We start from the raw sequence: 13,442 nt of genomic DNA on the forward strand, positions 1-13,442 counted from the left end.
CAATGTCTGACTTAGGAGATGACAGGTACATTCTTAAGTCCGCTTCTGCATTCAGTCATATACAAGAAAATCTGTTTCAGACGAAGAGGTGGTTGGAAGAGGGAGGCGCCTTTGTGACAGTTGTACCCTTTGATTTCACACCCAGACCCAACCAGTGGTAGGCTCTTCAAGGTCAGTTGTAATCTGAACCCCTGTTGGTGCACTGTTAGGTTAGCGTCTGTTGGTTTGCCTTCCGCCGTGAATGGCTGTCTTAGTCACACACAGTTTTGTAATGTCTTATAGCGATCGTTTGAGAATGCCGGTTCACTGGGTTAGCCACCCCCCCTTCCAGTCGTCGGCACCTTCTGGTACGCTGTATTGAAGAGTCTCCCCTGTACTAAACTCATTGGGAAAGTCTTTAAGTTTTGAGAGGCTTTTAGACTCATGGTGGCAGATACAGGTTTTCCAAAATTGTCATTTTTGCCTGAAGTCATGAATTCTGTCATTGACGGCAAAAACTGTTAGTTACTTTATCCTTGACAGGCTCACTTTATTTGTTTTTGAGAAAATAGCTGACAAATAACTATATCGGTTGTCCTTTCAAATAAAAATAGCATTCCATGAAAAAACACAGCTAGCTTGCAGCTTAATCTCAGAAGTCCTTTCCCTAGAAATAGTCGTCACTCTGATGTTAAGGAGAAGTGCCTCTGTGTGCGCTTCCATTGTATCTCACAGAGTGTGTGTATACTCAAGAGTTGAGATTTAATGCTGTGAACAATTTCTGTTATCACTTTCTGAAGTGAACTGACTTTTTCTTTTAAACTGCTGGTAACTGTAATGAGGAATACAGTATTTATTCATATACTTTGGTGCTGCTGCATTGATTTGTGTTAAATGTTGCCACTTGGTGCTGCTGTTTATATTTTTTAAAGTTTTATAGAGATGTAATTTACGTATCATAAAATTGAATCACAGTGAACAATTTAGTAGTTTTTAGCATATTCACAGAGTTGTGTGGTCATCACCACAGTCAGCTCGAGAACATTTTCATCGCTTTCACCCTGAGAAATCTGTACCCGTTAGGAGCCGCCCCCAGCGCCTGGCAGCTGCTGGCGCTCTCTGCCTCTCTTGCTCACTTACTTGGCTGTGCTGGGTCTTCGTGGCTGGGCAGGCTTTCCTCCTGCACTCAGGGCAGGTACTCTGTTGTAGGGTGTGGACTTCCCATCTCAGGGGCTTCTCGTGGTGGAGCCCAGGCGTTCCTAGGCACATGGGATTGTCCTGAGCAGGGATCCAGCCCGTGTCTGCTGCCGGCTGATTCTTTACACTGGACCACGAGGGAAGCCCCTCCTTTCTGCCTCTTATGTGTTGGTCTGGTCATCTCATATGAATGGAATCCTGCAACAGGTGGCCTTATTTTTCTCTTCCCGTGATGTCTCCAAGACCCGCCCGTGCTGGAGCATGCGTCAGTACCCAGCTCCTTTTTACAGATGGGTAGCACCTTGTTTCGTTTAGCTAAATACCAGTTGATGAACCTTCACATTTCTTCTCCAGTGTTTATTTTTCATATTTCTGCTCTGACCATTTGTATGCACGTTTGTATGTGGGCATACTTTTCATTCCTCTTACGTTCATATCTGGGAGTGGAGTTGCTGGGTCATATGGTAACTCTGTTTTGAGGAACTTCCAGACCATTTTCCAGAGTGGCTGCAGCAGTTGCATCCCTACCTGCAGGGAATGAGGGCTCACTCTTAGTGCTCACCGGCTCTGCCTTTACGCGTCTTTGTAAGCACGGCCCTCCTAGGGGATGTGAAGTGGTGGTTCGTGGTCATTTTGATTTGCATTTCCCTGCTGGCTGATCTGTCATTAACTATCACCATCATTGAATAACCAACACAGTGAAAAAGGGAAATACTTTCAGTATAATTATGAAAATATTTTTGACCTAGGAGATCCCAGGAAAGGGTCTCTGGGTCCCTCAAGGGTCAAGCCGTACATTAAGCTGGTAGAAAATGTGGGCTGTGCTTTCAGCATCCTCTTTCTCCTTGCTTGGACAGGACGTTGGCACCACCTCTGTTTGTCCATGAAATAGATATTGGGAGGCAGTGGGAGGCAGCTGGGGTCCAGTTGGAGGTTGTGGGAGGTCTGCTCAGGCTTGCTCTTGGGCTGTGTTGAAGCCCATTCTTCTGCGTTGTCAGGGAAGCAGGAAGAGGTCTTGTCCCAATCTGAGTGTACTAACCCGAGACAGGCGTTTTCCAGAAGCAACAAGTAGGTCTTCCCAGACAGTCTCCATTCAGGAGTATGTGGTCCCCAGCCTCTAAGGAAACCGAGGATCCACAGTTTGCCCACACAGTAGGGCTGGGAATTGAACGGCTCATATAGCCTTGTGAAAAGGAACTAATCCCCAGAATAAATTTTTGTAACCAAAATTTTTATAACTGGAGAAGTCAATTCTAGAACTGGTACTTCTGTAATAGCAGATTGCTCGTCTTTGTGGCAGTAACAAAGCTCAGGAAAATACAAAATATTTAAGATTAAAAAGAAAGATGAAACTTCTGTACTGTTTCTCAATAAAGAATGTGCTTACTGCCTAGAAAATTGGTGAATGGTCAAGAATTGCCTGGATTCATGTTCCTTGGCTTGCTTTTTAATCACGTTGAAGTATGACTTCTTATGGATGTTGCTTCTAATTTGTCTGGAAAGCAAGTGCAGATACTGCCAGCTTGGGTATGAAGGATGGATTCTGACAACGTGTAGTTACTTTCACTTAGAATAAATGCCAGCCATTCAGAGCTCTCCATTTTTCTGAGAGTATTGGACAGAGCCTCGCACAGCACGGGTCATATACCGTGGTTCGATGCATCCCATGGGCTTTACCTCTGGATTGAAAACCTAGTTAGAGTGTGTGGTCGCTGGGGGGTGGGAGAGATCAGGGTTTACATCCAGTCCAGGTAAGGAAAATGTGAATCTTTTAATCATGCCATGTACAGTGTAATAAAACATGCACTAAAGAAGCAAATCTAAATCAAATCAGAAAACAATTAGGAAATTTCGAGGATTATCTTACCATCTGAAAATATAGGAAAGACTATCTAAGCAAGGAAAGTTTAACAAATGGGTTAGCCGATTTAACAACATAACAGATGGAAAAAGCAAATGAGAGGAAACTGTCTGTAGTCTACGAGGCATGCTGTACAAGTGGGGGTGACGAAGAAAGTATTCAGAGCCCTGGGAAGGGCATATCAGAGAAAGACGTCATCGTCTCGTGGCCCTGCAGGTTGAACGTCCATGTCTTTAAGCTTCAGAAGAGTTTCAGCTCGGAGGAGGGGTTTTCTCTTTACAGTTGCCTGGCCCCGTAGTGCTTTCTGCTGGGATGCGGCGAGGCAGCGTGGCACGCAGGTGCTCAACGGGCAGGTGGGCCCAGGGACCTTTCCAGGACGCTCTGTCAGGAAGTGCGCCAGGAGCCTTTTTAAGATGACAGCTAGGAGGGCCCACTGGCTTCCCCAGCTGTTCTGCCCGGAGCCCACGGGGCCTGGCAGGCCAAGCACAAGTCTGTCCAGGAGTGGAGTCCCAGCTGTAGGCAGAGGAGAAGACTCGAGGGCAGTGTCGCCACGGCATTGCCTGTAAAGACCTGAGCGTGCTCTCCGGGGTCTCAGCTCCCTGGGGATGGGGGTGCAGTGGGCATGTGGGGAGCTGGCTCTGAGCGCCATCTGGCGGTCAGGGAGGTGGGCTTGGGGCACGGCAGGACCTTCAAGTGGTGTCCTCTGAGAAATGGGCTCGAGGGCAGGACTGGTCCCTTTGGGTTCAGAGGCTGAGTGACACCTTGAGTGCGGTCCCTGGGCTGACAGCAAGCACTTCATACTCGCAGGTATTGTGGCTCCTGGAGTAGAAGGGAGCCTGGCTCAGGGCTCCGGAGCCCTGCTCCCCCTCTTCTGTGGGCACCAAGGGGTCAGGAGAAGCAGCTGCATCCTGACCCATGTCCACCACCCAGATCCGCAGCCTCCCATGCCTTAGTTTAAACTCTGGATCCCTTGTGTCTTCACGCGTGAGGTGGTCATGCTCTTGGAATGTGACTAGTTGGTTTTTTCATTTTAACTCTTCTCTTTTTGTTTAAGGTGTGACGTTGATACTCTAAGGGCTACTGTATATTTGTGCGTATGCTTACTTTTTTGTAGTGATTTTTAAAAAATGGATTTTCTAATTGTTTCAACCAAAGCTCCTAATTCCTAAGCTGCATTGATAACTTTTCTTTGGGTTTCTCTGTGTTTAGGATTATTCCTCTCCTTCGTGGCCGTTTTGTCTGGAGGCTGGGCCTTGAGAGCCTGTGAGATGGGACGCTTGCCCAGCGTGTCTCCCTTCTCCTCCTCCTCCTGTCTGCGTGGTGCGGGGCGCCCAGCAGCAGGCTGCAGCCCCAGCGACTCTGTTCTTCCTCCCTCCCTCCTTTGCAGTTTTCAATGGTTCCAGCAGGTCGTCCCGGGAGAAGGAACCTGTTCAGAAACACAAAAGCAAAGAGGCCACTCCGGCGAAGGAGAAGCACAGCGATGCACGGGCCGACACCCGGAGGGAGCAGGCGTCCGCAAGCCACCCCCCTGCCGCACCCCCCGCGGGCTCCTCGGCCAAGGGGCTCGCCGCTCACCACCACCACCCCTCTCTGCATCGGTCGGCTCAGGACTTACGGAAACAGGTGAGGACCGGCCCTGCCGACCAGGGACCAAGGCCTGGCCCAGAGGTGCCAGCCTTCCCGCCTGAGGCCACCTGTCCGCTTCACCAAATTCACTGAAGGGGAATGTGAGGAGTAGCCCGAAGCAGTGCGTGTTTCCAGGGCTCGGAAAGCAGGAAGGGATGATCAGAGGTGAGAGAGCCGTGGCCTGGACAGGGCTGCTGGTGCCCGCACCTCTCCTCAGATGAAGACAGAGGAGGGCGCGTTGCTGGAGTCGGTCGCTCCCGGAGGGTGCTGACGGGTGTCCTGGAAGGGCAGCGAGGGGGCGTCCCCTGCCCCGCACTGGGGAGGCCGGGAGCCACACGTTGCCTTGAAACAGGTCTGCAGCCGGCCTACATGTGAACTGTCCCTGGTGGACACGTTGGCGGCTGTGGCAGGACTTCAGAGTGGCCTGCAGGCGGTGATGAGATGGGGTGTGGCCGCAGGGGACATGCTCCCCATCCCTTGCCCCGAGGCCACACACTCTGCCCTCCCTGTCCTCACCCCCACCCCCCAGCAGATTTCAAGGTGAGATCCAGACCCTCGATCCGGTGGGGGACCCGGGAGGGAGACAGTAGGGGTGAGAGGGGCCTGGAGGCGCAGCGAGACAGGCGCCTGGACCTGGCGGCATCTCGTTAACCCCTCTGCTGCTGCTGTCACTGCCCCTGGAAGGGTGGTGAGCTCTCCTCACCAGGAATCATGTCGCAGACAGTTAAGTTGCCCTTAGTGGTACAGGTGGACCGGAGACTCCCTGGCAGGCAGTGTGCGTAGTGACTAAAAGACGCTCCTTGTCGTGTGAGGGTTGGAATTCCTCCTTCTGCTGAATTGTTCTTTCCCTGTGGTCTTTCTCATTCTTGACAATGTCAGGAACCGTTGTCTCCAAACATGGGGCTGTTCACATGTGGCATGTACAAAGGACTATGTGTGTACGCGAGTATTACCAGTCTTAACCGTGCGCTGGCAAGCATCACTCAGTTGTCAGTTGGGTGGATGAGGCGAGCATCCTTGTTTAGTTTCCACGGTCCTGAGATCGCCACCTCACGCTTTGACATGTTACCCTGAGAGTAAGCAGGTGGGCTTTGCATACTGCCCACTGAAGTTCCTGCAACACAAACCTCAGTTTTCCTCATGAGAACACTTGAGCGTGGAATTGGCCTTCCTGAGCTGGGTTCCCGGTTTTCAGGATGTAAAGTGCAGGACACACTGTCCATTTGGAGTCCTCATTCCATTTCCAAAGCCGTTGTCTGGACTGGTCCTTGTGCAGAACTTCCCTCCAGATCTTTGCTTATGAAAAAACAATTCTGAAGGGGTCCGGAGTGGACAGGGACCCATCTGTGGAGCAGGAATCTCAGGGTGGATTGAATATCTCTCTCTCACTTTCAGACTCATGAGGCTATGTTGGGTAGCCCCCCATCTCAGTTGGTCCAGACTCATCCTCAGCCCCCAGTGCCTGCCTCTGAGTTCAGGGTTTCCCTTTATTGAACAAGAGGGGGTCATGCTGTTGGAGGTGAGAATTGAGGGAGTAGCAGGTTCTCCCTGCCTTGGGGTGGCCCCAGCCCCTGTTCCACAGCAGGCTCTCCACCTGGAAGTGGGTGAGAGACCTAGGCAGGCAGACTCCATCATCTGTGTGACTGCAGGAGCCTGGCTGGTTTGCGGGTCCAGGTCTTGTAAGAGGGGCATCTCCTGCCCTCCCTCCCCTGTCAAATTCCCCAAGTGGGATGACCCAGGACTCCCAGTTCTAGCTGGGCTCTGAGCGTGACCTTCACCGAGACTTAGGCTGTGATAGTCAACCTGCCTGGGCCCTATTGTTGATTTCGAGCCAGTGATGCCAGCTCCTCTCCCAGGGATATTGTGGGACATGAAAGGGTAATTTTGATACCATCAAATCCCATTAGTTAAGTACTCTGGGGGGAGGAAAAAAAGGGTCGCTAGAAGCCAATTGTAGATTCCTTTGTAACAGCCTGATGCAAGTGATTAGAACCTGACCTTTCATCTTTTCAACTGCATAAAAGATGGAGGCCCAGAGAATACTCGGATCTGTAATCTCAGATATGGTTAATTTTTTTCTGTCGGCCTGAAAGAAAAGATCAGGGGTTGTATGAAATGCAGGTGATGGGGTGAGGGACCCCTGCGTGGGGGTGCCACTGCCTGTTGGCCCCGGCGCCCCCAGAGCTCGCTCTGCTGTCAAGGACGCCCCTGGGGTGCGTGTGTGCTGGGTGGGTGCCTACCCTCCTGAGAGCCCTGGCCCCCGGGGCTCGGGGCACGAGAACTTAGTGTGCGGGGCCTTGCCAGCCTTCCAGGTCCTATTCTCCCAAAGGTGTCAGGTGACACAGGCGTGTGTAACAGCCCTGAACTGCTCCCGGCTGATGATTTGGACGTATGGTAGGTGTTCAACAAAGCAGCATTTCAAAGCAGCGTTTCCTCAGCGTAGTGCTTACATGGTGTGCAGCAAGATAGTAATGGATTTAGGATGAAGAAACAATGGCTCTTACACCTGGCAAGGGTTTGAAAATGGTTTCTAGACGCGGTGAGGAGGGTTTTGCATCTGGAGGGGTGTGGGCCAGAGGCCAGGATGCGGCTGCTGTGGATGGTGAGGCTGTGCCCAGCAGGTTGCCCCTGTTCTCGTCTGGGCGCTGAGACGGGCCGTCATGGGAAGGAGAGAACCTGCTCACGAGGGCAGGGCGGAGGGTCTGCTGAGCTGCGGGGCCTCTAGGAGAGGTGCTCACGGTCACACATGAGGTGGTTGATGGCGCGAGGAGGTTGAGCTTTTCAGACCAGAGGATGAGGAGTCGTCTTCAATCTTCTGGAAAATAAAAAGCATCCCAGGAAAGATGTGAGAGGCTCGCCTTGGCTGGAAAACATTAAGGTCTTCGTCTGGGCTTCGTTAGGTCCCACAGGGAGTCCAGGTTGTTCTTTGACCCTGGGGTGTGACTCAGTTGGGGGCCTCAGGAGGGGGCGGGTGCTGTGGAGACCTCGGGCCCTGACCAGGCCGCGGCAGCCTCACCCCTCTGCTCGCTGACTCCCAGGGGCCCGCCGCGCCAGCAGGCCTGCCCTCCCGCCCGTAGCCCTGCTGCCTGCCCAGTGGCTTCTGTTCATTTAGGCTCCTGTGCTGTTCGAGTTGAATTTTGAGGTCCAGATGCACTTCCCCAGCCAGCTTGGGCTCCTTTGCTGCTCTCAGAGCCTGGGCAGAGCCACTCGACTCAATGGCTCCCTCTCGTGGGAGATGGGAGCATGGCAGTTGAATTCTGGTTGAACTGACGACAGCTGAGTGTCTGTGCCCCTGGGGTAACCTAAGCTGCAGATGCCAGGCGGGTAGCGGTGGGCCAGCACCTCACTTTCTGCAGAGCTGGGTGATGCGGTGTCATTCCCTGCCCCCCAAACCAGCCCGGCGGCGGCTCCTCCTGTGGGCCTGTCATCATTCTTCGGAAATTAATGCTTTTCGGGTGTCTACCCTTGTCACCCCCCCGGCCTCTCTTTATAAGTGAGGGTGACTTCTGTGTGTCACAAAATTAGTGTGGTGTCCAGGCTGTAAGACAGTGGTGAAGAGCGACTGACCATTTACCCAGTTCCCACAGAGTCGACTGTGGACATTTACAGAGGTGGGAGATGGGTGCCTCCTGGGCAGAAGAGGCTGGGGCGCCAGAGACGTGCAGGGCGTCCAGTGAGGCGCCAGGTGACACATGCCCGCTGCTGGCAGCTGCCCCTCTGGGCGTGGGCATCTGAGCCCCATGAGAGAGCTTGTTCTTTTCTTCCTGTGGCATTTTCTATTTCCCTCTTTACTTATTTAGCGTGGATTTTACCGTCCTGTGGGCAGATCATGCTGAAATATATGGAGCAGAGGGAAAGAACAACCATCTTTTCTCGGAACGGGGGTGTGTGTGTGACCACGTCTTTTCTTGGAACAGGGGTGTGTGTGTGCACGCGTGCACCTGTCTCCTTATCAGCACAGCCTTGTGATTGTGTTGGGTGACTGGCAGATAACATGGAGGCTGTGGTTTGCATGCCTTTGCTGGGACCCCTGTGCCCGCTCCTCACCAGCGGGCGCGGCTGTTGAGCTGGGCCTGGGTGCAGGGTCCCCTGCGCGCAGACACTGACTGTGCTCTCTGCTCCTCCTGCTGCCCCCAGGTCTCTAAGGTCAACGGAGTCACCCGAATGTCATCTCTGGGTACAAGCGCAACCAGTGCCAAAAAGATGCGCGAAGTCAGACCTTCACCGTCCAAAACTGTGAAGTACACTGCAACGGTGACGAAGGGGACTGTCACATACACCAAAGCCAAGAGAGAACTGGTCAAGGAAACCAAACCCCATCACCACAAGCCCAGTTCCGCTGTCACCCACACAATCTCAGGGAAAACTGAAAGCAGCAATGCAAAAACCCGCAAACAGGTGCTATCCCTCGGGGGGGCGTCCAGGGCCACTGGGCCCGCCGTCAGTGGCCTCAAGGTCAGCGGCAGGTTGAACCCAAAGCCGTGCACTAAGGAGGTGGGGGGGCGGCAGCTGCGGGAGGGGCTCCGGAACTCCAAGCGGAGGCTGGAGGAGGCGCCCCCGGCCGACAAGCCGCAGTCGCCCCCCAAGAAGATGAAGGGGGCCGCGGGCAGCGCCGCCGAGGGCCCCGGCAGGAAGGCAGCCCCGGGCCCCGCCGAGAAGGCGCCGCTTGGCGGCCCTGGGAAGAAGGAGGCGCCCGAGCGGAGCCTGGAGAGGAACCGGCCCAAGCGGGCGGCAGCCGGCAAGGGCCCGCCGGGCAGACAAGCACACGGCAAGCCGGACGGCGGCACCCCCTGTGAAAATCGTTCTACCTCGCAATCGGAGCCCCTGCCTCGGCCGCACGAGGGGGCGGCCAAGGCCGAGAAGGGGGCCGGCAGGGCCGGGTGGGCGGCCATGGACGAGATCCCCGTGCTGCGGCCGTCGGCCAAGGAGTTCCACGACCCGCTCGTCTACATCGAGTCGGTGCGCCCTCAGGTGGAGAAGTACGGCATGTGCAGGGTGGTCCCGCCCCCGGACTGGCGGCCCGAGTGCAAGCTCAACGACGAGATGCGCTTCGTCACGCAGATCCAGCACATCCACAAGCTGGGCCGGCGCTGGGGCCCCAACGTGCAGCGGCTGGCCTGCATCAAGAAGCACCTCAGGTCTCAGGGCATCGCCATGGACGAGCTCCCGCTCATAGGTAAGGCCCGCGGCGGCCGGCTCCGTGCCAGCTCCGCGCGCGGGTCCAGGCCCGGGGGGAGTCTGAGCCCCGCTTTCTGCAGGTCACTGTGGTCCTGTGCGCCGCGCGCCCCCCCGACCACACACACACATACACACACACCCTCACACACACACACCCTCACACACACAGACACACCCACACCCCCCCCACACACACCCCACACACACAGCCACACACACCCACCCACATAGACACACACACACTCACACCCCCACACCCACCCACCCACCCACACAGACACACACATACCCCCCCCCACACACACCCACACACACACTCCTCCACACACAGCGAGTTGCTGGCAGGGTTCCTTTCTCCTGAGGCCTCTCTCCTTGGCTGGTGGGCAGCCTCCTCCTCCCGTGTCCCCACCTGTTCTCCCCCACACACAGATTCCTGGCGTCCCTTCTCTTGTTAGAAGGACACCAGTCGCATGGGGTCAGGGCCCACCCGATGGCCTCCTTTTGCTGTGATCACCGCTTTCAGCACTGCCTCTAAACAGCCACACTTAGGGCCTCCACACAGGACTGTGGGTGGGTGCCGCTTCAGCCTTCTCTCTCTCCCCTCTTCCTTCCTTGCCTCTCGGTTTTCCTGGTGAGAACCAGGTCCCGGTGGAGCCTGTAGCTCCTGGAACCCTGTGGACCCGAGCCCAGGTACAGCTCTGCACTGCAGCCGCGCTCACCTCAGTGACTGCTGTTGTGAACAGGCCGGCTGGCATGGTGAGGGCCCGGGCTGGGCACACGCACGGCCCGCCTGGAATCCCCGTCTCCCTCCTCCCCTGCGGGTCCTTGCATCTCCAGGATTAAGGCCCTCTGTTGGGGTGAGCCGGTTCCATGGAGTGGTGACCTCACACACCTCTCTTCCGGCTCGGGACCCTGGACGGGAGCAGCGCGGGGCCCACCTCCAGGTTGGAGCAGCCTTTGGCAGGCAGGGAGCAGAGGGGCCGCTGCGGTCCCTTAGGTGTCGGGGTGGGCAGTGAGATAGGTTTCCTTGCACCACGGAGGTGTTCCTGTTCCTCTCAGCAGATGAGACGTAAATTCAGAGAACGCTTGGCTTGTGGCCCACTGTCACGGATGTGATCGGAGGTGACGCGGGCTTGGGAGCAGGCTGAGGCGTCGGCATCTCGGGAGTGCGGTGTGGGCTACGCGGGAGACCCGGAGCTGCAGTGGGGCAGCGGATCTTCTGAGCAGTCAGGGCATCGGGTGACGTCAGAGTGGGTTTCCTAAACCTCGGTTCCCACGGCGCCAGAAGCCACAATGTGACTGGGTGTGTTCACACCGTTGCTGTTGGCCCAGGTGTGAAGCCCCGTCCGCGTGAGGGAGGAGCTGGCTGGCCTGCCACCCGCCTTGGGTCTCAGCTCTGCGCTCAGCCTCCTTGCAGCGTGAGGGACTTGGTTTTGAAGGAAGTTTCCCAGCGTCCACAGACTGTTTGCCCCTTCTCTGGGAAGGTGGCGCTTTGTCTCGCAGCGTCCTGTGGTCCTGAGAGTGGGCCGGTGAAAACAGGAGAAGGGAAACGTGATGCCTTTGTGGGGATGTGTCAGGGTGTCTGTGCTGCTGGCTTACAGCGGTGACTTCCTTTCTGGTCAGTCTCTGGTGTGACCGACCTCCCCGTCCACCTCGGCAGGTCCAGGAGGTACCCATACCGAGAGCAAGGCCTGCCGCGCGTCTTGGAACCTTGGGCCTTAGGCCCGGACGGCCAAGGTCGGGGCAGGTCTCCTCCTCGATGTGGCCCCTGCTGGCCTCAACCAAGCAACCAGCCAGAGTCCCGCCTGGCACAGCAGGTGGGCTTGGGGTGCCACTCGCCCATCCCCGGCCGTGCTGGCCGGCTGGGCCCGTTGGCGCACGGCTGGCTGAAGTGGTCCGATGCTGTTCTCAGGAGCCCGCTGCTCTTCCCTTCCTTTATTTTATACCAAGGTGTCCCCACTTCTAAAGATAGAAACAGCCTTAATGTTCACTTTGCTCACCTAGCATTCTGTGGGGTGTTTATCTCCTAACAGCCGGTGGATGATTATTCTGGAAGATGTTTCCTTTTTATTGGCCCAAGGGTGGTTGCTTTTCCAGTTCCCATTGAGACGGTCACTGGGCAGCGCTCGCATGTCTGTGGGTCTTGTGCTGTCTCCTGCCTCACGGTTTGTGCAGTCTGATTGAGAGACAGTGAGAAGCAGCCCACACACCTTCGGGGATGAGCAGGGGTGTAAGCAGCAATGGGAGGAGCTGAGGGGCGGACAGAGTCCCTCCTCCCCTCAGGGGCCTTGCCCGCTGCCTGGACATCTCAGGGGCTGAAGGGAGGTTACTGTGCGTGTGTGCGTGCATGCGTGTGTGTGTGTGGTGGGGGAGGGTTGGGAGGGGAATTGGAACTGATGGCGCGTGCTGGGTGTGTGCGGTTCCCATCCCACAGCCGTTCCAGGCGATGCTGGGCTGCAGAGGTGGCCGAGGGCACGACCTAGGCTCTGCCAGCCCCGCAGGGAAGCCCTGCTCCTTGAGCCGTCCCCCTGCCTCTGGGGCGTGAGGGGGCGTGCACCTTGCCCCTGCTCCAGCCATGCTGGGTCCTCCCTCCCCAGGGACCGCCTCTCCTTCTTTTCAGGCCTCTGCCTAAGTGCCCCCTCCTCGGGGCTCCCTGCCCAGGCCACCCTTCTGTGTCAGTTGCTCCTCGGCCTGTCCTGGTCTCTTTAACGTCTTAGTGCTAAGATGGTCTCAGCCTCGTCTCTCTAGGCTGGGCGGCCCTGTTTGCTGCTCTGACCCCTGGCCTGGTGGCCTCCCTGGCACGTGGTGGGCACTGGGTGCCTGTGGACTCTCAGGTGATGGAAGGCGGTCTCGTTCACAGTCCCTTTCACCCGCTGTCGCTGTCTTTTCTCCCCTCGCATCCCAGGAGGCTGTGAGCTCGACCTGGCCTGCTTTTTCCGGCTGATTAACGAGATGGGCGGCATGCAGCAAGTGACGGACCTCAAAAAGTGGAACAAACTCGCAGACATGCTGCGCGTCCCCAGGACCGCCCAGGACCGGCTGGCCAAGCTCCAGGAGGCCTACTGCCAGTACCTGCTCTCCTACGACTCCCTGTCGCCCGAGGAGCACCGGCGCCTGGAGAGGGAGGTGCTGATGGAGAAGGAGAGCCTGGAGCGGCGCAAGGGGCCCCTGGAGGGCCACACGGAGCAGGACTACCATCGCTTCCACCCGCTGCCCCGCTTCGAGCCCAAGAACGGGCTCATCAATGGCGTGGCCCACAGGAACGGCTTCCGCAGCAAGCTGAAAGAGGTGGGCCCCGCACAGCTCAAGACAGGCCGGCGGCGACTCTTTGCTCAGGAAAAGGAGGTGGTGAAGGAGGACGAGGAGGACAAGGGCATCCTCAGCGACTTCCACAAGTGTATATACAAGGTAGGGCCTGCGGGCCTGCCGTGTGGCCTCGTGTGCACGTTGTGGGCCGTGGGACCCCGAGACCCCTGACAGCCGGCCCTGGTCCCGTCCCTTGTAGAGAGCCATCTGCAGTCTGGGGCCGAATGAGCGTCTGGACCGGGCTCCTGGGCGCCCAGCTCTGGCCTTGGTGTGGTGCTGAGTTGCTTCAGTTGTG

The 13,442-nt window shown here is 56.5% G+C and overlaps 1 protein-coding gene across 2 annotated transcripts in view; it reads left to right on the forward strand.

Moving 5' to 3' along the window:
• Positions 1-13,442, forward strand: part of JARID2 (jumonji and AT-rich interaction domain containing 2) — a 231,057-nt gene that overhangs the window by 201,370 nt on the left and 16,245 nt on the right. For both annotated transcript variants that reach the window (XM_052647857.1, XM_052647856.1), the window contains 3 exons: positions 4,425-4,660; positions 8,801-9,839; positions 12,747-13,249. In XM_052647857.1, coding sequence (XP_052503817.1) covers positions 4,425-4,660; positions 8,801-9,839; positions 12,747-13,249 — 1,778 coding nt within the window. The remainder of the gene's footprint in view (positions 1-4,424; positions 4,661-8,800; positions 9,840-12,746; positions 13,250-13,442) is intronic.

The sequence above is a fragment of the Budorcas taxicolor genome, chromosome 11 (genome assembly GCF_023091745.1).
Source record: "Budorcas taxicolor isolate Tak-1 chromosome 11, Takin1.1, whole genome shotgun sequence".
Taxonomy (NCBI): Eukaryota; Metazoa; Chordata; class Mammalia; order Artiodactyla; family Bovidae; genus Budorcas; species Budorcas taxicolor.